This window comes from Mustela erminea, chromosome 10 (genome assembly GCF_009829155.1).
Source record: "Mustela erminea isolate mMusErm1 chromosome 10, mMusErm1.Pri, whole genome shotgun sequence".
NCBI classification, from domain to species: Eukaryota; Metazoa; Chordata; class Mammalia; order Carnivora; family Mustelidae; genus Mustela; species Mustela erminea.
Genome location: NC_045623.1, coordinates 54,661,006 through 54,688,360, shown reverse-complemented (window position 1 = coordinate 54,688,360; position 27,355 = coordinate 54,661,006). Strand labels below are relative to the sequence as shown.

General features: G+C 36.6%; 1 protein-coding gene across 1 annotated transcript in view; it reads left to right on the top strand.

Annotated features, from left to right (window-relative positions):
• Positions 1 to 25,343, top strand: part of IL23R (interleukin 23 receptor) — a 57,985-nt gene extending 32,642 nt beyond the window's left edge. The window contains exons 7-11 of the mRNA XM_032301926.1: positions 2,297 to 2,453; positions 15,623 to 15,712; positions 18,405 to 18,510; positions 21,130 to 21,220; positions 24,224 to 25,343. Coding sequence (XP_032157817.1) covers positions 2,297 to 2,453; positions 15,623 to 15,712; positions 18,405 to 18,510; positions 21,130 to 21,220; positions 24,224 to 24,877 — 1,098 coding nt within the window. The 3' untranslated portion in view covers positions 24,878 to 25,343. The remainder of the gene's footprint in view (positions 1 to 2,296; positions 2,454 to 15,622; positions 15,713 to 18,404; positions 18,511 to 21,129; positions 21,221 to 24,223) is intronic.
• The last annotated feature ends 2,012 nt before the right edge of the window (positions 25,344 to 27,355 follow it).

Below are 27,355 nucleotides of genomic sequence, written 5' to 3'. Positions count from 1 at the left end.
GAAAAAACTTCTTATTCAAGGACCAGAGAGTAAACATTTTAGAATTTGCAGGGCTTAAGTTCTCTGATCTAACGACTTGACTTTGCATTTGTTGTGTGAAAGCAGCCACAGGCAATATACAAATGAAAAGGCATGGTAAAATTTCAAGTTTGGAAATGGAAATTTGAATTCCATATAATTTCCATTCATCACAAAATGTTCTTTTATTTTCCTACAACCATTTAAAAATGTAAAAACATTTCTCAGTTCTTGGAGTGCATAAAACCAAGCATTCTTTCTTTTCCAGGGAAGGTTAATAGAACAGTGTACAGATAGCAAAGGATCAAACATTTGACCTTTGCATTTCAAAAGTGTAAATACTGGTATAATCACAAAGAACGGAGATTAGTCAGGACAAGTTTTCTCAATCAACATCCCACTCCCTCCTCCACCAAACACTATGTAAAGATTAACTGGGCAGGCAGAGGGGAAAGTTAGAAGGGTGGAGGGAGTTAGGAAGAGGAACCAAAAGAGTTTAGACAGTGGTAGGTCCCTGAGAAGGGCTCCTTCACCCTGGGCTTGCCCCAGCTAGAGGGCTGGAGGAAGTGGACATTAGAGACCTGTCTGACTAGGCTGGAGATTCTCCTTCCCTCCACCCAGTGATGCTCCCGGAAACTTCATGTACCCCTAAGAGAAGAGGGTACCTCAGACTGATGGAGAATCAGTTTCTATGCCTCACCTCCATTCAGAATTAAGATTTTAAATAGAAATAAACTGCCAAAAAATAGTCATATTTCTTGCACTTGAGATCATACTCTCTACATAGGCACTCAATTACATCTCTCAATGTTTGTTTTAGCCTCTGAAAATAACTTGAGGTAACAATTTGTGCTTACAAGACCCTGAGCAGTCACCTGGGTTGCCTCATGGTGGAAAAAAGTCTGTTAACAGTTCTGTAAAATTCTTGCATTTTAGAATTCTGGCTGTGCTTCAGTGTATTTCTCTTCTTCAAGGGGACTTATCTATAAATGTAATGGCAAGAGACATACTAGAGAATAACTCCCTTCCAAGAGAAGCAAATAGAAGCAGAGTACATTTGAAAGTCAAACTTCCAACTACAAGTAAAATCTTCCCTGGATCCCAGGAGACCCTAGATGCCTGCCTGTCATACTTACATGGCACAAAATTCCAAGGGCCAAGGGTGGAGACATAGCTTATGGAAACTCGGAATGGTACTTTAAATGGATGACATTCCCAAAACAGATAGTTTCATGAATTTTACATTTTCACTACATTGCAGGTTTTAAAGATTTATGTTAAGATTGTGTTTCCACAGAAGAATCCCTCAGTAGGATTGATAGTTTGCTCTTTTTAAAAAAAAAAAATCTTTACAGTTTCAACTTTCTTTTTCAGGAGTATTTGTAACTGTTTCTTCCTGGTTATTGTCTAAGTGCATTTTTAGACATGTTTTATGGTTACTTGCAATCGTGCTTCACTTTTTTTCAGTCAATCCACTTATCACAATATACGGAAGGTATGTAAATGCCTTGGTTTCTCTCTCCTATTTGAACCAGCTTGTCAGGGGATCATCTTTCATTATGGTTTATAGCAGGTCATAGTGCTCCAGAAAATGATTTGTAAGTTTAGACCTCAGCTATGTGCATGCTTATCTTCCATTGAGTTTTCATAGCTCAGCTTTCTTAAGTGTTTTATTCTCTCTCTCTCTCTCTCTCTCACACACACACACACACATATAGGCTTTATAGAATCAGCAAAAGTCTACAATAAGGACCAGTTTAGCAGCTTAGTTTGTGAGTAATTTTCTCCAAAAGTCATCACTAGCAAGTGAAATTATTTCAATATTCATGAAGAATTATTGATGTAAATATCCAACTGCAGAGAGAGTGAGAGAGAGAGATTGAAGGGGAAGGGGGGAAAAAAGCCTGAATTCAAACAACTGCGTTGAGGTTCCCCACTTCCTCCATCCCATCAAAATCAGCTACTCCAAAATTAAGAATATATTACATTTTGGACTTAAATTGAGATTTAAAAGCTTGAATGCACTGTCAAATACAAAGCAATGTGTATTTCACTTTTAATGTTAAATAAGACGTATTTGGTTATTTATGGTCATGCTTTATATAAAGGGCCCTATTCTCTGTTTTCCCAGGGTCTAGAGGAGTGCCTAGAACATCATCATCATCATCGTCATCATCATAATAATTATAGGTGCTCCATACATTTCTGCCTAAATACAAGAACTGTTTGTTTTCGAAGAACACCGTATTGTTTCATCATTGTTATTCATTCATTTTAGGTTAAAGAATTTGATGCCAATTTTACATATGAGCAACAGTCAGAATTCTACTTGGAGTCAGACACTAATTATATATTTCAAGTGAGATGCCAAGAAACAGGTAAAAAGTACTGGCAGCCCTGGAGTTCCCCCTTTTCTCACAAAACACCTGAAACAGGTGAGTGTATTTATATATTTAATCTCTTAGGCTTTTCTTTTGACATCTGTCTTTCCTAAATACACACACACACACATATGTATATATAATATATATTTTTATATATTTATATAATTTATTATTTATATATTTATATATATACATATATATGTTCTCTCTTCTTGTATCAATATTAACAAAACTATTGTAGGGCAGGTAGTTACATTTAAATTGTCATTTTGCTTTGATTTTGTTAAGGCTGGCTATAATTTGTGTAATGGTTCTCAAACATTCTTGGGAATAAAAACCAATTAAAAACCAGCTGTTATACATGTTCATCGTCCCTGCTCCCCGAGGGTCTGTGTCCATGGGTTTAAGGGAGTGGGTGTGCAGGTTGCTCAAGAGTAAGCATTTCTTACAGGCATCCAGACATCCAGACTGACCATGAGGCATATAATGATCTAAGACTTTATTTTGAAACACATTATTAAGAGTTACGTTAAACTCTTTAGGCCACTCTGACACAATATATTCTCCTGAGAGACACAAATCAAATCATATCAATAAATACTGATTACCTACCATATGCAAAGTAATCAGAAAGTTAAGACAATCGTGGGATTACTTAATTCTCCTCTCAGCAAAATTTAGCTGACCTATTGTTTATCTTTAGATATTTCCCTGCTCTTAATATTATTAGTTTAATTTTCTATCCATTTACACATCATTCAGTAAAATCTTGGCTAAATAAACTTCAATAGTAGCGAGGAGAATCTATTGCAAATGTCATAATACTCTACAATGTCTTTCATTAACCTCATGATGTCTCCCTATCGTAGGTAGTTTATATACTAGATTGAAATTTTCTTTTCAGAACTGAAGCACTTAATTGTAATCACATGGATTGCTAATACCATCTTTATTATAATATTATAATATAGCATCTTAGAATTGAGGTTTTTTTTTTTTTAAACAAACACTTTAGCATACATTATAAACATTGATGACTGCTACATAAGCAGAGGGAGTGAAATGGCAGACAAACTAAACAGTTCTTTTGGCGCCCCCTAATGCCTAAATCTTAGAAATGAATTATCAAGGGAATAATGTGCAATGCTAGCAATTCCTTTTTATTTTTATTTTTTAAGATTTTATTTATTTATTTGAGAGAGAGAGCACACAAGTAGGGGGAGTGGCAGAAGGAGAGAGAGAAGCAGGCTCCTTGCTGACAGGGAGCCTGATATGGGACTTGATTCCAGGACCCAGGGATCATGACCTGAGCTGAGGCAGAGTCTTATCCAACTGAGGAACTTTAAGACAGAAGCTTAACCGACTGAGCAACAAAGACATCCCATCAGTTCCTTTTTAAAAGTTAGTTTTTAAATTACAATATTCTTTCTTAAGTTTATATTGCTAAAAGTTCTTCAGACTTTATATGCCATTTTATAACAGTGAGAATTTAGTTGATAACTCAGTTATTTTTAAATGAAATTTAGAATTGTCTAGCAAGATGATTCAAAATGATGACTAATATTTACTTACCATCTGCAAAGTACTACTATGTATAAGCTTGTCTGATCTTTACACCAGCCATATTTGGTAGTCTACTTGGCACCATTTTACAAATGAGAAAACTGAGGCATGACTTGCTAAATAGCACATTGCTAGTGACTAAAAGCACCTAAACAAGAACATAAGTTTTCTTAGTCATCACCAGCTTTCAGCAACTTCATCAAGTTCTTTCTTTAACCAATTATATCAAAGTGAAGGAGCAACTTACTGAAGTTTTCTACAAGTTTAATATAGGACCACAAAAGTTCTCCTTTAAAGGCAAAGGTCCTGAACCTCAGGTAGAAGAAAACAGAATCCATAGCCACCCTACAATTAGTCTAAATGTAAAGTCTTTGTTTCCTAAGGGGGAGAAGAAATCAATTGAGGCAAAAATGCTACTTAAAATTAGATATTCTTGGGGCGCCTGGGTGGCTCAGTGGGTTAAGCCGCTGCCTTCAGCTCAGGTCATGATCCCAGGGTCATGGGATCGAGCCCCGCATCGGGCTCTCTGCTCAGCGGGGAGCCTGCTTCCTCCTCTCTCTGCCTGCCTCTCTGCCTGCTTGTGATCTCTCTCTGTCAAATAAATAAATAAAATCTTTAAAAAAAAAATTAGATATTCTTGAAAACCTGCATCTATCCAATTCAACACGTAGCTAAGAGGAACCATACAAATTTCTTCCAAGACACATTAAATGAAAAATGGTGATTATGTGTAGGGAAAGTGTTAATATTAAATCTTTTCAAAACAATTTTTTGTTTGTAAAAGCAATGCAAATTTATTATAATATACAACCTAGAAATAACTGCTGTTTGCATCTTAATGAATTTAACACTAGTTTTTCATGCACCTTTTTATTATTGAATATAACTAACATACAATGATATATTAATTTCAGGTTATGGCATTGATTCAACAATTCTATACATGAATCAGTGCTCACCAAGATAAATGTAGTGACCATCTGTCATACAACATCCTTACAATATTATTTACTATATTCCCTATGGTATAATTTTCATCTCCATGTCTTAACTATTTTATAACTAGAAGTTTGTACCTCTTAATTCCTTTGTCTATTTCACCCATCCCCCAAACTCCCCTCCCCTCTGGCAACCACCAATTCTTTGCATTTAAGAGAGAGGTTGTTTGTTCATTTGATTTGTTTCTTATATTCCACATATAAGTAAAATCATAGGTATGTGTCTTTCTCTGTCATTTTTTTAATGATTGGTGTTGTGGTGTATATATTGTTTTATATTCTTACTTCATCTCTCTTGTTGAGTTAAAAAATCTATTTTATGGTCACACAGTGTATGGTGTACTCTAATACACTGAATCATTTCCCCATTTCGGCAATACTAGGTCATGCCATTTTTTCCATTATCAATAAACTTCTTGGAATAGCCCTTTAGGTAAACTCTCCTTATGTGTTTAGACCTTATTGAATCAAGACTTAAGCACATTTTAAGATGCTTGATGCAATTTGCCAAATTGCTTTTTAATAAATCTTTAATATTAATTGCTTTTTAAAAAGATATCTAGGAAAAGACTGTCACTTATTTAGCCATTCATGAAATATTCAAGCAGCCTCTACCATGCTCCAGCCATTGCTGTGTACTTGCAGAATCTCTGTGAACAAGGGAGACAAAGATCTCTGACTTTTAGAGAAGACAGTCAATAAAAGCAATCATAAAAAAATAAATTACATAGCACTATAAATATAAACAAAAGCAGTAAGAATCAAACCTCACAACTGAAATTTGAATTCCTTCACAATCAAAAAAGTTAAAAAATACAATTTCTATAATACTTTAATTAACCAACTTGTTTGAAAATGGGGCTTTTTGACCAGCCAATTTTCCCACTAATTAAAGGCTGATTTATTTATGAAGAAAGATAGCTCAGGCAATAAATATCCCCCATGCAGGAATTTGCTATTTTCCTCTAAAATCCTTATGTATGTACCACTGAAGAGATTTATCTCCAAGCAATGTATTTTCAAAATTATGCCAAAGTGGTATTGCAGAGTAAATCATCCAGTAGATGTGGCTTATCCTGCAAACCCCCAGCTTTCTTCTGTATCACTTCCCTTGGTTTTTAAAAACCTAGTTTCCAAAAAAATCCCAAGCAAACTCATTTATAGTAAGAATTAAATGATTTATTACACTTACTCTCTTTTCCTTCCTTGGAGCATTTGGACTTTATTATTTTTTTAAGATTTTATTTATTTGACAAAGAGAGAGAGCACAAGCAGGGTGAGAAGCAGGCAGAGGGAGGGGGAAAAGCAGGCTCCCCACTGAGCAAGGAGCCAGATACACGGGCTCAATGTGGGGCTCAATGTGGGGCTCCATCCCAGGACACTGGGACCATGACCTAAGCTAAAGGCAGACACTTAATCGACTGAGCCACCCAGGCATCCTGAGTATTTGGACTTTAATGAAAAACAAAGTGTTACACTAAAAAAGAAAAAAAAATAAACCTCAGAATATAATAGCAGGCCTTAGCAAACACACAGGAGAAGTTTCTCTAGATTGGAGATGCATATTTTTTTATCCTGGTAATGAAGAGTGTATGCAAATAATAGAAAATAAAATAGTTTAATATAACTTATATATTGTATATAATTTATATATAGTATATGTGAATCATAGTATATAAATATAAATTATAATATATAAATTATATATAACATGTAAGTTATATTATATTATCTGTAAAATATATAAATAATATAATATAGATAATAATTAACATTTATTAGATGCTTACTATGTGTTTGGTACCATGATAAGCATTTTACATACAAATTGTCCTTTATCCATCACTAAAGCCCTATGAAAGTTTTATTCCAGTTGTACAGTTGAAGAAGATGAGGCCCAGGGAGATTAATCAGTTTTTCCAAATGTTCTAAAGCTGGTAACAGTAAAGCCAGGACATCAGCCATCTGGTGGGATTCCAGCACCTGCACTATGGCTTTGCTGGTCTTCCTAAGAGACCTAAGAGTGTCCTTTATCAACCTCCCCTCAACCACCCCACCAAATCCTCCTCTGTACATTAGCTAAAAATAAAACAATGCCAGGAGAAGTTCACTTTTAATGTAATGTTTGTTATGAAAATTCAAATAAATGAAAAAAAAGGAAACCACAGGATGCTATCAACTAATCCTATATTGACCTGAATACAAGATGAGGAATCACGTTTGGGTTATGGCAATGAAAATGAAACCACAGGACCCCAGGAACCTGGAGAACAGGGAATAGGATGGGGCAGTCTGAGATGAAGACAAAGTAAAGGTGGAAAAGTGGTTCTCTTAAAGATAGGACCTCCACTTGGAACACTGAAAAAATAAAATAAAATAAAATAAAATAAAATAAAATAAAATAAAATAAAATAAAAAGATAGGACCTCCACAGGGGCACTCATAATGTGTTTTTCTAGCTGGTCTTGGTCCAATAAACTGTCTAGAAAGCAGTGCTTCTCAGAGTGGAGTCTGTGGACCATCTGCACTAGAAATGCTTGGGTAGGAGTTTAAAAGGCAGATTCTGAGCCATTAGCCAAGTGATACTTCTACAGTAAAGTGTAAAAACCACTGCTCTAGGGGTTAGACACCCTTTAAGAGAAAGAGGTGTCATGAAAAATGACGTAGGGTGTGGGCAGGAAATGTGGACAGAAATGGGGAGACTTGATTGCTCAAGCTATTGCCTTAGTAATAGTGATTTTGGGGGTCAGAACAGGGTGGGTACATGAGAATTTCAGGCCATTCTCTCTAGTATTATCTGGTCACCTCTCTCTCTCTCTTCTCTTTCTCCTGCCCACCACTCCTAAGTTACTGAGCACCCCAGCCCACCTTGGCAGCTCAGGGTCCCTAGAAGCACAGGATGCAGGACCGTTGTGCCAGTGAACCATCATACTCCCATATTACCCCTTCTGCCCCGACCCTGCCCCACCTCTCTATGTGAAGCTTCAGCTGAGGTTCTGAGAACCAATGAGGACTGCTGAAGTTGGAGCTACAACACCACCACCCTGGAAAGTCACTGTAAAAAATTCCTGGGGTCTTTAAGCAGTACAGAAAGAACCCCAAAGGGGAAAAGATAATTTCTGAGTGTAGAAAACCAACACTGTAAATGTGAAAGTCAGTTCCCTAAATTAAATACTACTGAAATATATATATTGAACAGATGACTTTTGAGCAGGAGTGTTGTTCAACTCTGCTGTATACAAGTCTCTTTGCAATGAAGGAAAGGCATAGGCTCCAAAATCCCTTTAACGACAAGTCAGAGGCCTGAGGGAAGGGCAGTCATATTTCATAATGATTAGTTAACTTGCTTGAATTGCTACTTGAAGTAGGAAAGTTTCCCAGAGAAATCGTATTCTTCTTCTTTTTTTTTTTTTGACAATTCTCCAGAGGAAGGCAAGTATGAGCAAGGTATTAAACCACATGATGTTTTGTTCTTACAAAACACCATTGGTTATTGCATTACTGATGACTGAAGATTCTCATTAGTTTTTCAGAACTTATAAAGACTATAAGAGAAAAAAAACAAATGTTATGTCAATGGAACTAAATATAAATGATATTAAATCGAACACAGATTAGAGGCTGGCACACAGAATTGTACTTTTCAAAAATTCTGTTATTTGTATTTAGGGGTTTCTGATTCATTCACATTTGAAATGTAAATGTAAATAAATAAATGTAAATAAATTCATAGATTCATGGTTACTAAACCAGGTTAAACTGACACACAATGTTCCCTGATATACTACTCAGTTTAATAACCTCAATTTATTTAATCTTCTTCATGTCCTATTCCTAAAAAAGAATCAGAGTTCTATAGAATAAAAAAATAATGCATAAGAGTTACAATCTCTCTGAGGTTCACAATATCCACTAAGAATAAAGATTATGATTTTCCATGAGGAAGTAATATCTTCTGTTTCCTATTGCTGCTTTAACAAGTTATTAAAGCTTGGGGCGCCTGGGTGGCTCAGTGGGTTAAAGCCTCTGCTTTCGGCTCAGGTCATGATCCCAGGGTCCTGGGATAGAGCCCCGCATCGGGCTCTCTGCTCAGCAGGAGCCTGCTTCCTCCTCTCTCTCTCTCTGCCTCTCTGCCTACTTGTGATCTCTGTCTGTCAAATAAATAAACAAATCTTTAAAAAAAAAAGTTATTAAAGCTTAAGTCACATGCTACATGGCTTAAAACAATACAAATTTATTATTTTATAATTCTGGAGGTGGGAAATCCAAAATTGATATCACTGGGCCAAAGTCAAGATATCAGCAAAGCTATGTTCTTTCTGGAGGCTCTAGGAGAGAATCAATTTCATTGCCTTTTCCAGATTCTAGAGATGCCTTCATTCCTTGGCTTGTGGTCCTGTCTTCCATCTTCAAAGTCAGAACCATAGTATCTTCCATTCTCTTTTTCTCTGACCCTCCTGCCTTGTGCCTTGACCCTCCCACCGAATGTGATTTCATTCAGACCTACCCCTATAATCTAAGATAATTTCCCCATCTCAAGTCCCTTTTGCTATTATAAATTATATAAATATAAATATAAATATATATTTATTACATAAATTACATAATTTATATGTAAACATTTATTTGTAAACATTTATTTGTAAATAAATTTTAAAATATTAAATATTTATGTTATTTGTTTATATAAATATACTTATATGAATATTATATTATATATCTATAAATAAATATTTATAACTACAGCAAATAATTATATATAAAATATAGTTAAATATAAATATAGCAAATAAATATTTGCTATATCAATTATATATATATATATATATATATATATATATATATATAAACTCAAAGGCTCCAAGGATTGGGACAGGGATATTTTGAGGGGGTAGGGATATCACTATTTATCCTACCACATCTCACCTATCTACCTCACCACCTATTATTGCAATTTTTACAATTACTGTGATTTGATGCCAGCAAAAATACCAAATCGGTTCTTTTTAAGCAGAAAAGGAACTATTGGAAAGATAGCTAGAAATCAATATGAAGGCTGGCAAAATGATCATAAGTAGGATACAAGGGACAGCAAGAGCCAGAACTGCAGTCAAAAACTGCAGCCTAGGAAGAATCTGGTGAGGACCCTGCAGCTGGCACTGTGGTCATTGCCACTACCTGCCCTGCGCCCTGTCTGGACTGCCCACGATGCTACGGTTACCAGACCCTGGGTATAGCTGCTGCTATAAGAAATTTCCTGGAGCTGAATGTTCTGTACCTGTGGAAGCATCTGAATGGGTAGGTTTAGGTCATCTGCTTGTAGCTACTTGTTGGCAATGGGGAGAGGGAAGCTTTGTTCCATCAAGGCTTCCACAGTGGGAAGCCTTACCTGCTTTTTACCTATTTTAGGATGCCCACAAAAAATTATGTCCTGGGGCTGGGCAACTAAAAAATGACAAATGTCCACTAGTCTATTCAGACTCAGGAATTGGCACATGCTATATGCTTGAGAGCAAGGTCGCACTTTTGAAGAATCTAAAACTACTGAGTAAGACTTGGAAGCTGCCCATTCCTGCACGTAGAATTTTGTCACACAATGACATCAGCTCCATGCCTCTGTGTGTTCCATGTCACTTAGGAAAATTTCCTGGGTTTACTGCTGCTTTTTACTTTTTTCTCTTCTTAATCTTTTTCTTTAAACATGTGATCACATTATATATATTTCTCTTTCTTACCTTCTTCTCCCTATACATGGGAAGTACTTAGAGCCTAGGAACATAAGCATGAAGATAATACTTGAATAGGTCTAGGCATACCCTCCTAGATATCTGTAATACACAAGGACAACACTGTAACTCATGAAATGATTCATCGTTTGACTTGTTTTTCTAGGTGTGGTAATGAGTTTGTCCTGACATATCATTTTCCCTGGCCTGGGCTTCTGGTGCCTATTTGATAGGTCTGCCCATTGTCTTCTGCTTTGCCAACTGACTCAGACTAGTGTCAAATCCTTACTATTACTCTTAACCCAAAAAGGCTGAATTCCAACCCTAGAACTAAACGGGCCTAGTTAAATAGCACATAAACACTGTGAAACAGCTGAGATTATTAGGAGATAAGAAAGAGAGAACCCAAAAGGAGATGTTTCTGTTTTAAGAAAAATAATTTGAAAAACACCCTTTGTGCCTCTGTGTCTTTTAATATGACACCTCTTTTATCTAGAAGCTACTAAAAGGAGGGTCTAGAAAAGTTATTGTGTCAGCTGTGGTCAAAGCCTTTAAGATACAGGCCTCAGGTAGCATGGCTTTGACACCAAGATTGGCAAAGGCAAAAGTAAATAAAGATTTATAAATGTCCATACCCTTTGGGCCAGTAATTTCACTAAAGAAATCTAGCCTTAGGAAATAAAAAGAGAGACGTCTGGGTGGCTCAGTTGGTTAAGCATCTGCCTTCCACTCAGGTCTTGATGCCAGGGTCCTGGGACTGAGTCCTGCATCGTCCTCCTTGTTTATCAGGGAATCTGCTTCTCCTTCTGCCTGCTGCTCCCCTGCTTGTGCTCACTCTCTATATCGCCCTCTCTGATAAACAAATAAAATATATTTTTTTAAGGAAATAAGGAGTACCTGGGTGACTCAGTGGATTAAAGCCTCTGCCTTCAGTTCAGGTCATGATCCCAGGGTCCTGGGATTGAGCCCCGCATCGGCCTCTTTGCTCAGCAGGGAGCCTGCTTCCCCACCCCCCCTATCTGCCATTCTGCCTACTTGTGATCTCGGTCAAATAAATAAATAAAATCTTTTTTAAAAAGGAAATGAGAGATATAGAAAAAATATTTATGTACAATGATATTTACCCCAAAACTAATTATAATAGTAAGAATTTGGAAACAACCTGAAAGTCCAATAATAGCAATAGCTAATGCTTATTAAGCTTTTAATTTGCATAAGGCACAGTACTAACTGCTTGATATGAACTATTCCACTAGATCTCAGGGGTGAAGTGCTGTTATTATCTCATTTTGTAAATGAAGACACAGAAGGGTTAAGCAGCTTATCCAGAGCCATGCAACTCCAGGTGGTGGAACCAGGATTTGAAGTGAATTTTGTCTGAATCCAAAGATTTATTTGAAACCACCAAACTAGACAGTTTCTCAACAGGGTGATGACTGAATAAATACACAAACACAATATTAAATTGTTATTAGTATGACAGTTTTGAACACCTTTTAATAAAATGAGGAAATGTTCATGATATAATATTGAAAGAAAGGAAAAAACAAGACACAACATTTAGCAAGAGTGTGATCTACCCTGTGGTACAGAGATACACAAAAGATTATTCACAAATTTTTTTTAAAATGATTGCTTCTAGTCTGTGAACAAATATAAAGTTGTACTTTCTTCTCTATACTCTTCCATACCTTTTAAGCATCCTACAATTAGTGTGCCTTATATGTATAATCAAAGAAAATAGTTGGCTTCCAGGAGGAAAGAACTGTAGGCTGGAAGATTCTAGGAATCAGTACTACATGGGTGAGCCCAACCATAGCCCGCTGTGGTGGGGGCTGGGGTCCTACAAGGCCAAGCAGCTCTAACAAACCGTGGCCAGCCCCCAGAGGCGCAATGGCTAAGTCTCAGCTTGCAGGCCCCTGCTGCAGGGCTGACTGAGCTGCCCCACCCACAGCCATCCTGCTGTGGAAGTGAGGTTATTAATTAATGGAGCCAGTGACCAGCAAAACTACGCATCAGGACTGAATGGGAATTTTCACTCTTTGACCTCTACCTAGGTGACTTCGGTTAAGTCATCTATCTTTTGTACACCTTTGTTTCTTCATCCATGAAATGAGGACAATAATATTTTCTGCCTGATTGGGTTGTTATAAGGATTAAATGAGAGAAAGCATGTAATGTCTAGAACATTACCTGGAACATATTCAGTACTCAATTAATGGTCACCTAAAAAGAATAATAAAACACACTTGGCCCCATGGTATGGCCAGAGAGTGAAAGGCTCAAGAGAAGATTTGGTATCATCCCTCAGAAACAGATGAAATACATCATGACTAAAACCAAGCACTGCTGAGCATATTTGATTAAAATAGGCTGCCATTTGATATGGTACAGACTGTAGTTATGCTCTATGTTTCTAGTCTTATTCAAGAACAAGAGACTACATTTTTTGTTTAAAAAACCACTCTAACTCCCCTCTAAATTTCGTTTAAATGCACTGTCTTTGACTAGACTAATTCTAAAGTCAGATACCAGTTTGCATAAGATTTATAAAAATTCTTACCAACTTAGAGACAATTTGAGTTTCTGAGTATAGGTATGAGCTGGGAGGGAAACAAGCAGGGACAGAATTGTCTCATTATGGATATAGCACCATAGATATTAAATTAACAATGAAAATATCATGGTATTTTTCTGGCACATTAGGCAACACACTGATGATTAGAGCTGATAGACACAAATTTTTTTTTTAGTTCTAAGGTTTCTCTGTGTGTGTGTACATCATTCTGCGTTTTTGAATGCTTTTCTGTGTCAAAATACTTGGATATACTATAAAATGCTAACAGCAAATGGATTAAGGGGATAGGATTAGGGATGGTTCTTTTCCTCTCCCTTTTATTTTTCCTCTTACAGTTCTCTCCATAAGGTTACTGCTTTTATAATGATAAATATTAGGTATGATTTAAAAGAAATGACCTAGCCACATGGTGGCAGTATACCATGAAATTACACTATATATAGTTTAATTTCAGTCCTATGCTTAAAAATTTTGTCATTGGCTTGATTTCCTCTCTGACAATCTTGTTTATAAATTGTCTTACTTCAGATATCTGATTCTTTGTGAAATTACGCTCTGATAATTAATCATGTCTTAAAAGAATTTTAAAATGACTAATCTAATTTAAATTAATGCACCTGGTTGATTTGAAACTATGATAACAAAAAGACCCTAAAGGATAATTGTGTTTATTTTCCCTATTAGGGCTAATAAAGCCCTAGTTAGATATGTACATTACTTTTATGTAAAACGAAATTAATAACCAAAATTTCATTGCTAAATAATCACCTGTACTTTATACAACAGAATTAAGTTAACCTGCATTAAAAGCCACAGCACCACCTATTACTTTTAAATAAAAATGCTAATCTTAAAATAATGAAAGTGAAAACAAAAATAATCTAGCAATATATGCTATAAACCCATGATCTTGCCAAGTTGAAAATTGCATTACATTTTAATGTAATATATCTAGTCTTAAAATTTCAAAATCATGTAGATGCAGACTCCTGCTTGGGCTTCCCAAGCCTGAACATCAGTCTACAAAATACTAATTTAGATGAATAAACCTGGCTGGTGACCACTGGGGCATAAACTTGCTCCCAGAGTTTGATGAAACCACATACTCGGAAACAAAAGAGACTTAGTGAAGCATTGAGAAGCCAAAAAGAATTCCTGATTTGTCACAATTCACAGTGCAACATTTTCCTCTCAATGTAGAAAAGACAGAATAAAAACATAGAAAAGAACTTTTGGTTCTTCTGATGTTTTCACCTTCTAAAATTCCCTAGCCATTGTTCTTAGAAAACTACTGAGCTTTTGCCTGCACCCAGGTCAACCTTTTTCAAAAATTTCCAAAGACCATAAGAACCTTTTTATTGAAACTCCATGATAGTTTTCTCAAAGAGAGCTGTCTGGGCCATACAGCTTGTTATACAAGCCTGTGATATCATGGCGGCAGTTAAAGCTGCCTCAAATCATGATTCCTCCCTGGTCCTGCAAGTAATTCTTCAAAAAAAAAATCTGAACACTGAAATCAGAATAACTGAATAAATAGGGCTTGAGGCACACTTGGGAATGCAGAGCTTAGAACCATTTTCAGGAATGTCTTCTGTCAGCTGGAAGAATAGTATCCTTGAAATCACCTCTGGGAGCTTTTAAATATCAGGAGGGAGATGAGTAAGAAAGCACCAGGACTCTTTTGGGTTCAGACTGAAAGCGAGTTAGCTGCCAAGGCTGCTCACCACACCCCGGTCAGAAGCTTTCATTAGCTGTGTCCTGACAGTCATTATGACTAAACAGGGCTGGTCAGGATCTTTGCCAGTGGGAAAGCAGCAGAGGGAAGTCATTAATAGAATTCCACACCTGTGTTATAACCTCAAAGTGTCTGCTAATCAAAATTGGGCTTCTTCTATGGAGCCAAGATACTGTTCCCCAACAGTATCTCAAAGATTGTGCAAAGGCAGAAGTGACACATCCTGGAGGCTCTTCAGGAAACCTAAACTTTATTGCCTCATCTATTGGAAGGAATCAAGTAGAGACCAGTTATTGTGCATTTTTGTGGTCAGTGAATTAAGTAAAGCTCCTTGGTATTTGTTGCCTAGAAGCCTCATGAAATTAGAGGACACACCTTGAAGTTTTACAAACCCTAGGTAGTTTTTATTGTCTTTTCAGTGTTTCCTTCTTTAGGATTTGCCCAATTAAACAAAAGGGAGAAGAAAATGCACACATATTTGAAGGCCTTTGCTTTTATTCCACATTCAAGCCTATTAAAGTGTACTTTAATCATTTCCAAACAAGTGAAGAACCCTTTTAGGAAACTGGGTAACCTAAATGCAAAATGTAAGAAGCTCACCCTATTTCATTTTGTTGAAGTTCCCCAGGTCACACAGAAATCATTCCAACATGATACTCAGAATTCTGAGCATCTAACTGCTTCCATCTTTAAAGGACGTCTTACTTCTGGTAAGAAAATACTACTTGGGTTTTTTACGTAGTCTTTACTTATCAGCCATTTGAATCTTCCAACTGAAAAATCATGTTTCAGGCATAAATTTCTTGATAATAAGGTATGCTACATGTTTTTTATAGGAAAATAATCAATAAGGATCACTTAAAACTGAATTTAAAGAATGATTCAGGTGGACTTAGCCAGCCTTTGCTATCGGTTGGATACATTTTCATTTCAATGGGTGTGGGGCTCACAACCCCAAAACTCCTTCTTAAAAAACATTATTTGAGTGTCTACCATGTACTAGGAGGTTGTATACACCATTTGTTCAATATTCAAAACAACCAGGTGAGAAAAGTATTATGTATCTATTTTATATGTGAGAAAACTGGAGTTCACAGAAACTGAGGAACTTGTCCAAAGTCATACTAAGTGACAGGCTAAAATTCAAATCCTGTTTTTCAAATCCTGAGTCTGTGTTTTTTTTCTTATAGATACCAGCTCCTATTTCATTAGGATGACCCAGTATTTTCCTTTGATGAGCTTACCTAAATGTTTTAGGCATAAAAAAATTATGAGATCAGGTTTTGCAATGGACCAATATACCCTAAATAGAAATTGCAAATTGAAAAACTTTAGGCATAACTATTTCACCTCTGACCATTGATACACCATTTATCTCCCTGCATAGAAATCTGGCAGGAATAGTATCAGAATTTTTGCAGGTTACATTGACATTCTTGAGACTTTCATTCATTTATTCATTTATTCATTAAGCAACTCCTATGTGCCAGTCACTGTTCTGGGTAGGGGGGAATCAGCAGTGAAAAAAAAAAAAATGACCAAAGGTCCTGTCTTCATGGCTTCCATTTTGGACAGATGGGGAGAAAAACAATAAACAGAACAACAACAAGAAAAGAGTCAGGTGGCAGTTAAGTATCATAAAGAAACATGAAACAAGGTAAGGCCACTCAGTGTGTGTACACGTAAATCAAGTGCTTAGACCCAGTATAGATACCTAATTACAGATAACTACCCAGGTCTGCACCTTGATAGTTCTGTGGGAACTGGGGAGGCCAGGAACTCCCTGCCGCCCTATTAGATAGGTGTTATAATCTCTGTTTTACAGAAGAGGAATCTTGAGTTTCAGTGAGCTTATAATTTTGCCTTGAGGTTACTGGGCTGGTAAGGGGCAGAGCCCAGTGTGAATCCATGTATTTTCAGTTGCCTCTTAATCACTCTGCTGTATCCTTAGAACCCTATGCCTGGCTGCCTGGCCCCATGTTATTGTGGGAATTCTCTATTCTCTCCCAGGCACTAATGCTTAAAGATATGTGGCAACATTAGTTGCATGAAATCTTCAGCAATAGAGTTTTAGTCCTAGAAAAACACTCATTCCATATCTCCCTTGGATCTTTGGAGGGTAGAGGTTGTTGTTGTTGTTGTTTAAGACTTATTTATTTGTAAAAGAGAAAGAGCAGGCACACATGTGAGCTGGGGGAAGGGCAGAGGAAAAGAGAAAGAATCCTCAAACTGACTCCTCACTAAGCAGGGAGCCCACTGCACAGGGCCCAACATGGGTTGGTCCCAGGGCTCAATCCCGAGACCCAGAGATCATAACCCGAGCCAAAGTCAGATGCTTAACTGACTGAGCCACCCAGAGCCCCCCCCAACCCAACCCTAGGACTTTGGAGTGAACTAGCTACACTGGCCTGGCCCCTGCCCACCAGCTGGCTTTGAGAGAGGGACCAGGCAGCCTGGAGAACCCCAGGTGCATGTCAGGTGCATTTGAGAAATACCGAGGGCAGGGCCAGTGAAGTGTCTGCCACATTGTAAGTATCTGGTAGATATTTGCTGAAGGGAATGAGGAAGGAAGGAATGAGGATGGGAAGGCAGCCAGTATCTATCATCACTCAGAACAAACTTCAGTCTGATAGTCATGTCTCAGTGATAGTCTATATTTGAAAATAGAAAATAAGATTTTTTTCATGTACTAAGGAGAAAATGTGATGGGCCTAGTAGGTAACATGTGTTGAATATATCATATTAATTATCTAAAGATTTGGGGTGATTAATTGATGGTTCAAAATGCAAGAAAAGCATTGCTTTTAAGATAAATTTTGAGTGCAAAATATAAAGCAACTTGAAAATCTTTATTATATATTGTTTCAAGTAGAGCAAAAGTCCTTTCTCAGCAGAAAAAAATTCATGAACAATAGATTTTGAAGAATGGTGACAACTTCTACATAACTTTTATCTTGCTCTAAAGATTAAAAAGAAAACCCAATAAACCTCAATTGTAATTGTGGCCAGCTTTAGACTCTGTTACCAGCAATTGGGAATTCTCACTTGTGTCAGACAAACCAAATGAGGTTCATCACTAAACCTTTTTATATAAAATATGCATGCACAGGCTCAGGAAAAAAAAGTCTAATGCTGACCACATTTGCCAGAGATGCACTTCTAGAAACCCACTGATATCAGATACATGTCACCTAATTTTCTCGGAAAAAAAAGGTATTGTCATGCAATTTGGAAGGACAGTCACTGTACACACAGATCAGTTAATTTAAAATTAATTTTGTTCTCCCCTTCCCTTTTTCCTTTGGGATCAATGACTTTTGCTTTGCACAGAGTAGAGAGGACAATGATTCTGACATCACACAGACACTAATGCTTAGCTAAAGTTATTTTTCTTTCTTTCAGACAACCAGCAACAAGACACTGGACTTTTATCAGGAATGGTTTTCTTTGCTGTTATGTTGTCAATTCTTTCTTTGATTGGGATATTTAACAGATCACTCCGAACTGGGTAGGTCTCTGTAGAACTTCTACTTTCTGATTTAGACCACATATAGCAATTTGTCATTTCAGCTATTTACTAGGAAAACCCATCAACGTTTTTAATCAGAGAAAGAAAAATATAAAAGGAGCAGTGTTTAATGATTACCAAGCCATGCCAAACTCTTGACACATGTCATTCGTTTAATCCTTGTGATGACCCTGCCAGGAAAACCCGAAGACTTACTTTAAAGATTACTTACTTTAGGCTTCAAGAGGTTAAGTGGTCAGCCCAAGGTCATTAAGCATTAAGCCAAGAAGAGCCCAGACCCAGCTGACATCACAACCCACGTTCTCTCCTTTGCTACGTAGCCTGCTCACTGTGCCTGGACTCTTTAAAGTGGTTAGGTGATAATCAGCCTCAAATCCTACCCAAACAAATCCTCTGAATCAGTGTGAGCAGCAGTGTGGCAACATTTGAATTCATCACTCTGATACCAGTTGTGCCTGTGTGCTAGTATCCAGCTCCCATGCCCATTCTTGACCTCCTTCAATCACTGTTTTCCAGAATGGAATTAGTAAAGATCTATGCCTAGTTCTGGATAAATGGAAGTTTGATGAATGCAAAGCCTTCAATTTTCTAAATTTTACTAGATGCATTAAGTATTTCTAATCTGTGAATAGACTAGAGCTGTTTGATGTGGCAGTCTCCCTGTATAGCTAATGATGCACAAATTTTAACCATAGGAATGTTCTTTGCCTAACTGGCACTTGGTTTCTCTTTCTTGCCATCATTTGCTTCATGATATAATCTTTCTTTCTTTTAAATCAATAATCAAAAGGCAGTAAGAAAATTCAGAATGAGCTATTCTAAGTGAGGTAAACTTCTGATTTTTTTTTTTAATTTACGTAGGCTTTTCCTCAGAGGTTAGTAATATTTCAAATTTTCAATTACCCACTAATAAATATATCCTTGATATCATTACAAGGTGTGTAAACTAATAGAAAAGCTTATGGTTGTTTTAAAAACATACCTGATTATAAAGCCCCCAGAAACATCTTAAAGTTTGAACTTGTATAACATAAAAATATTAATATTTGTTATTGTCCAAAGATACTGTGAAAATTTAAATAACCTTAAGTTTGTTATTAATAACATAAAAATTAATTTCCAGTTGACAAATAAGAAAATAGAATAATTCTTTGCTCATTTAATTATTTAAGTAAATATTCCTTTTAAAAAGATAAATGAAATGAGATCATTTCAATACAACTCTTTAATATATAAGCAGACACTCTTATTTACTCTAACTACACATAACTTATAGAAGCCTTACTTTGAAACAAAACTGGAAAACATTTTAAACTGAAACCAAAAATGAGTGTGTGTGTATATGTATATATATATATACATATACACACACACTCATATATACATATATATGAGTGTGTGTGTGTATATATATATATATACACACACACACTCATATATACATATATATGTGTGTGTGAGATATATATAGATATATATGTATAGATTTGTGATATCTATGTAGATATATAGATCTAAATGTTCTCACTGTATTGGCATGCTGTATAAAAATTTTCTGTAATAGCATTAACTTATTAATTTGGTCTCATTTTAAGTATAGAAAGAGAGGGTGAATTAGTAAAAAAAAAAATTGAGTCATAAAACATTGTCTCAATATGTGTAAAGAAATTATTTTTACCCTACAGTTTAAGGTGAAATTGAATGAGCAAAGTTCATTCAGCATTTTGGTTGTTACTCAGTAAAAGTCCTTAGAAAACTTGCTTAAACAGATAAACAAGTCTTATCTGTTGCTAACAGGTACTTTGTTTACAGGTAAAAATGCACCAGAGATCAGTTTAGTCTAAGTTCCTATTGCAGCCTCTGCTCAAATGGATTTGTACTATAAAATGCAGAAAGTGTTTCTTTCTGCAATGCCCAGCGTAGCTTGGGGAAGAAGTGGGGTGTTCACAACTTCTCCCTTTCCTTTCCATCACCCCACCCCAGTGGTCCTTAATAAACACACAACCTAAGTAAAAATCAATATTCTCACTGTGCCATACAACTGCAAGACAACTTCTTCAGCCTCCTACTCTATCCACATAAACAACGTTTGGAGACAGCACTATCACCTCAACCCTCTATGGAAACAGGACAAATTCAGAATTAGAGGAGCTAGAACTATACCATTTTATTATACAGCATTCTCTTTTTCAATATTTTTCTGTGGCTGTAGTCAGCTTGGAACGCTCTACAAAATATCCCTAATATTTTCCAATCCTTTCTACACTGATATCTGCTTATAATGGTTAGCCTTATTGCACATGCATATAGTTTTACTTCCAGGGTGGTTCTCCCACTCAACTTGAATCTAGTGTGAGGGTTTTGAAATGTTCTGGCTCATTAGGAAAAAAAGCAGAAAAATAGAGAGACGAGGAAATCTGAAAAGATATTAAATCAACTTCCCACTTAACTTACTCAAGTTAGAGGTGGAAATCTGCATCAGGAAGTTCAACCTTTATTACGCATTCCATTCCAGGTGATTTCCTGGTTTCCTATGTGATTGCCTGCACCAATCTTTAAGTAAAATGCTTCTTCTAATGTGTCATTTTTATTTCCTAGGATTAAAAGAAGAATCTTATTGCTAATACCAAAGTGGCTTCATGAAGATATTCCCAATATGGAAAACAGTAATGTTGTAAAAATGCTACAGGTAACCAAACACCATCAAATAAAAATTAAGTGGCGGCTAAGACTAAGAGTGCAATCCAATAACTAAAATAGAACTTCTGTTCAAATAAATGAATGTGTGTACATTTTAGCATAATTGTATAAACATAAACAGAATTATACATATTTCAAGTTATACTTAAGGGAGATGAGGGGTTTAAGTTAGGGGAAGGAAAGAGAGAAGGAAGAAAGAAACAATGCTATTCAAAAGAGAAAAGGGAAGAGGAAGCTTGTGGGCCAGATGTCGGTCACCTTGTGGCCAATAGTTGATAGATGACTTCAGGGATGGAAGGAGAAAGGCAGAAAAGCTCAGTAAAATGAGGCTCAAAGACAAAAAAGAGTCTTCTGTTTCACATGAGATTGGAGAAGCAGGTGAGATCAGCTTCATTCCTGACGTCCAATGGATTTGAGAAAATAAATGTGAGAGGAGTATGGAAGATAATGTCACTAGGCCTGGGCCAGGTTTCCACTTCAAAAAGAACAGGAAAGTGTGCGGGGAAGACCCAAGACTACAGGGGACTTTGCCAGTTATGGAGGAACTGCTGCTGATTATGGAGGAGGGAAAAGATTCTGCTATGTGTGCTCCTTCTACGTTTTGGCAGACTGGTTTCACCATTAAGGGTCTCAAAACCTAGCCGATGGGACAGACATATCATCCAAGCATTACAGTGCTCTAAGTGCAGTGACAGAAATGAGACCAAACATGATGGGGGTATTCAAGAAGCATATGGAAAGATGAGAAGGAGTTGCTTAGGAGAAACAGAAAACATTCAAAATACAGAGGACAGCATGAGAAAAAGCACAGAATGAGAAAAGCTTGTTAGGTGTTGCTTTATTGAAAAGCTTGATAGGCATGGTTGGTATATTGCTGGAATGGTGACTAGGATAAGATCATAGAAGGTCCTGTTACAGAACTCATATCTGCATGCAGTCAATGAACAACAGTAGCTTCAGAGGGACATGAGTCAGAAGCATATTTATATTAAATTGGTCAGGCTTAAGAGGAACTACCACAGAGAAAGAAGGAATATCGTTCAAATAAGACCATGAAGAAGAGAGGAGGGGATGGTCTAAAGGGATGAGGTGAAAAGGTTCACCTTAGGCAGAAGGGAGGATTCCTATCTCTGGATACTTGAAGGTGAGAAAGTGTGTACACACAGCTGATTTTGAAGGAGATAATATTGCCTACTAATAGTGCAGGGGTGATCTAGAACAACTGAACTCACATATGTTATGAAGTACATAGTTAACAAATAACTGAAGGACAAGCATATATTCATCAAACTATAGATAATAAATACTGTAATCCTGTTTTTCTTTCCACTAGGTAGTTCTTATTTCTCTACTAATTATTATCCAATGGAACTGAGGATTTTCTGTGGCTCAGAGAACTGTCCCTGACCTTGTTGTGGTCAGATCCTCTTCTTCCATTATTATCTTCACTCTGGAATGGTCCCTTTTGTTCTTCTATGTCCTTCATTACAGTTTGACTCCCACCCACATCACTCAGTTGCTAGCCGGAAGAAAAAACCTCCTTCTACAGAACATAGCCACCTTGTATTCTTTGTTTCTTATAACATGTCTAGTTTCTTTGATTTTCATCTGACCTTCAAAAACATGTCTGCCCTTCCCAACCCAAAGCTGGCATGCTCCCTAGGAGGCTGAATCTGAAGAAAATCTGAATAACACTTCATGTTGCTTTATTCAAAGTTGTTTGTTTGTTTGTTTTTTTTTTTTTTTTTTTTTTTGCCAAACTTCCTTCCCATTCTGGACTACTGGAATTAGAAACAAATCTTCAGATGAAGTTTTGTTTTCTGCCCAAAGACTAAGGGGTAGTGTTCTAGTGGACCGCTATAACAGAACACCATAGACTGGATGGCTTAAACAACAAACATTATTTCTCACAGTCCAGATTAAGGCACTGGCAGGCTGAGTTCCTGGTGAGAGCTCTCCTGAAGAGGGCCACCATCTTGCGGTCTCCTCACAGGGCAAAAGGAGAGATAACAATTCCATGTCTTCTTATAAAGGCACTAATTCTATTCATGAGAATTCCACACTCATGACCTAATTACCCAACAAAAGCCCCATCACTTAATATCATCACACTAGGGATTAGAACTTCAACATATAAATTCTGGAGGAACACAAACATTTAGTCCATAGCAAGTGGCTATAATTTTATCACAGCAGTTGTTGGGAATTATTTGCCTTAGGAAGCCAGCCATCAGCTCTGAGGCCTCAAGTCATTTTCTTACAAATAAAACCCCTCTTCACTGACCTTCCTGTTCATGTCTGAGTTATGAATAGCTGCATACATTTAGAACTTCAGCACAAAGCATTTATTATTACATTATTTGAAAATAGAAGCAAAACAGGATTCTCCTACTTTCCTTTCTTTTATTTAAGTAGTAATGCTCCATGATATTCAGAAATATTCCAATATATTAAACTTCCAAATATTAAAAGGTACTGAAATAATATGCAAGTTAATATGCAAGATACATTTTTCTTTTTTAAAATTTTTAAACCAAGACATGTGCTTTAAACAGGGATTATTGGGGCACCTGGGTGGCTCAGTGGTTAAGCCTCTGCCTTTGGCTCAGGTCATGATCTCAGGGTCCTGGGATCGAGCCCCACCTCGGGTTCGGTTCTCTGCTCAGCAGGGAGCCTGCTTCCCCCTCTTTCTCTCTGCCTGCCTCTCTGACTACTTGTGATCTCTGTAAAATAAATAAATAAAATTTTAAAAATAAATAAACAGGGATTATTTTTATTATTCCTTTCTTTAGTCTCCTTGTGGGAGAATTTAATAAAGACTTGGAATTGAGGAGGGTAACAAAAGGAGGAAACTGTATGGGAAGGGAAACAATGTCAAAAGAGGGAGGGGAAAGGAAAGCTGAGGGAAAGCAGAATTCCAGTTCTTACTTAACTATCCAGTTAGCTCCTTTAAATGTCTTTTGTAAAATAAAAATAAAATCTTTCTTTCTAGGAAAAAAGTGAATTTATGAATAATAATTCCAGCGAGCAGGTCCTATATGTTGATCCAGTGATTACAGAGATAGAAATCTTTCTCCCAGAAGAAAACAAGCCCATGGACTACAAGACAGAAAAGAAAACAGAATCCCTGGAGGCCAGAGACTGCCTGCAGAAGTCACTACTCACCAGCACTACAGCTGTGTATATTCCTGGTCTCAGCACTGGGTATAAACCCCAGATTTCAAATTTTCTCACTGGGGGAAACCATCTCAGCAAAAATAATGACGCATCTTCATCAACTCTCAAACCAATGGCTGATTCCTTAGACCTGGGGGCAAATGCCAGATTTAAAAAATACCCTAATTTTGCTTTTTCTGTCTCAAGTATGAATTCGCTAAGCAACACACTATTTTTTGAAGAATTAAGCCTCATTTTAAATCAAGGAGAATGCAGCCCTCTGGACATGCAAAACTCAGTTGAGGGAGAAACTACCATGCTTTTGGAAAATGCTTCACCCAGTGAAACTATTCCAGAACAGACCCTGTTGCCCGATGAATTTGTTTCCTGTTTGGGGGTTATGAATGAGGAGTTGCCATCTATTAATTCTTATTTTCCACAAAATATTTTGGAAAACCACTTCAACACAATTTCACTCTTGGAAAAGTAGAGCTGCGTAGTCAAAGTGATTATGGGAAAGCTGCCTTGCAATCTGAAGTTTGATCATCTCCTCTTCAACCTAAGTTTAATTCCGACCTATTTTTTTTAAAGTTAGAGAGTTAAGTTCCAAAGATAGAACATACTGCATAGTCACAAAGGAAGCACCAATATTAGGTACACCTTTTGTATTTTTTTTTAGAAGTATCAACAATTATATTCTTTTTATTTCCCTTCATTGCAAGGCATAGAACAGATCTCTCTGTTGTACAAAGGATAAATACTACAAGATATGTGGTGGTGAAATAAATGTTGGAAATAGTTCTTAAAAATTGAGACATTAGTGTTTGTTTGCAAGGGGAGAAGCAAGTTTAATTTTCTTTTTATGGCTTAAAATTCCCTTGAGTGATAAAAATATAGTTCCAACTACAAAATAAGAATAGAATCAGAGGAGCATTAATTAGCATGTCTGTTGTATTATTTTTTTCTACTACTTTCTATGCAGGTATTAGGGATTTGATGTTTCTTTATTTTGATTTTGGACTAAGAGAGTGATAAAACAATGATGTGAGGACATCATGAAACTGCTGTCTTCATTCAGGTTAACTGTGATGGCATTGTTGTCTTGTGGTGTAGCTGGTGAATTAATTACACTATGGCAGAACTGAAGTAGCAGATGCATTATCAGCAAGGTGTAATTATTCCTTTTGTAATCAACTGTGTATTAGATATATGTCAGGCAATTATTGTTAAAACCCATATTTGTCCAAATCTGGGATGGCAATACTTGCCATGCCTACTATTACCCCATATCCCATGTTTCCTGCAGACATCACTAACTGATCACCACACACCCTTTTGCTAAGCCTTAAGGTGCCCTCAGAATCCTCTCAACATGGTGCTCCTGATAGCTATACTCAATATGGTCAAGGACTGGAGGTGAACTTTATCACCCACCCAGGTCAATACTGAGAGATAGGTCATCTTAAAATATGAAATGTCTATTTTTCAGCTGAAAAATGGTACTCAGCAAACTTCCCTACTTTTTAAAAATTTTTTTAGAGTGTGAGCAGAGTGTGGAGGGACAGAAAGAGAGAGACAATCCCAAGCAGACTTCACAGTCAACAGAGCCCAGTATGGGGCTCAATCTCATGACCCTGAGATCATAACCTGACCAACACCAAAGTCAAGAGTTGGTCACTTAACAAATTGAGCCACCCTGGCATCCTGCAGACTTCTCTATTCTGATTAATTTTTATGGTCCAGGGAAAAATTTTTCTAATGATCAGAACAGAAAACAGAGTAGATTATCCGCTGAATTTCTCTTTTTCTTTTGAGTAGTTATCAACAATAATAATTTATATTCAGACTAATTAGTTTGATTTTATTATAATAAATTGAGCAGTTAATTTAAAAAAGACCAGTTGCCTACTGTGTATTAAGCACATGAACAAGCTATTTTGTTGTTTTGGCTTTTTTTTCAAAATTAAAAAAAAAAGGGGGGACGCCTGAGTGGCTCAGTGGGTTAAAGCCTCTGCCTTCGGCTCAGGTCATGATCCCAGGGTCCTGGGATAGAGCCCTGCATCGGGCTCTCTGCTCAGCAGGGAGTCTGCTCCCTCCTCTCTGCCTACTTGTGATCTCTGTAAAAAAAAAAAAAAAAAAAAAAAAAACTTTAAATTAAAAAAAATTTTTTAAAAACCCAAATGCCGTTTTATTGTCATTAAGTGTCCCCATGAGGAAGATGACCATACACCCTGGTTTATGCTGGTTTGTGGTCTTTTGCCCCAGTGCTATTTATGACCGGTGTACCCTTTCACTCTTAGAAGCATCCCATTTGGATGATAAATCATATGGTTGTTCTATCTATGAAGACTTTAATGCTCAGCATATAAGCAATTTGTTATAATTCACTTTTTTTTGCATTGACAATCTTTATTTTACTGTATATCATGTACTAAAGCCATTTGCTCCAAAATGGAACATTACTATTCATAGTGTAAAAAACATATCCCTTACTATGAATTTCTATTCTGTTTGTCCTAAAATCTGTGTATATTTGTTGTACTTTACATATTCTAAAAGGAGTATATTTTATTTCACTAATGAAATGCTAAGATTAAGGATGACCTATAAATGATCATATGCCTTTCCTTTATTCTTCTTTGAAGGGAGAATATAATGAAACAAAAAGGCAGGAAGTACATGGGATACAAATAGCTAAAGACTGAGACAAATCTTTGATGTCTACCAACCTGATGAAGACATCTGTTCACATATGAAGAATATTTTCATAGTGTATTTCAGTATAATTGTAATCCGCCACACATAAAAAAAATCTATTGTCAAGCTTACGAGACTGCTGCATTATTTGATCTACATAAACTTCCATTGCAGAGAATGCCTCCTTTAGAACTTCTTCTTGTCCTCTGGAGTGAGAAGGAGGCTCCTTTCTCTTCCTATGGTGTCTTTTCTATACCAACATCACTGCTCA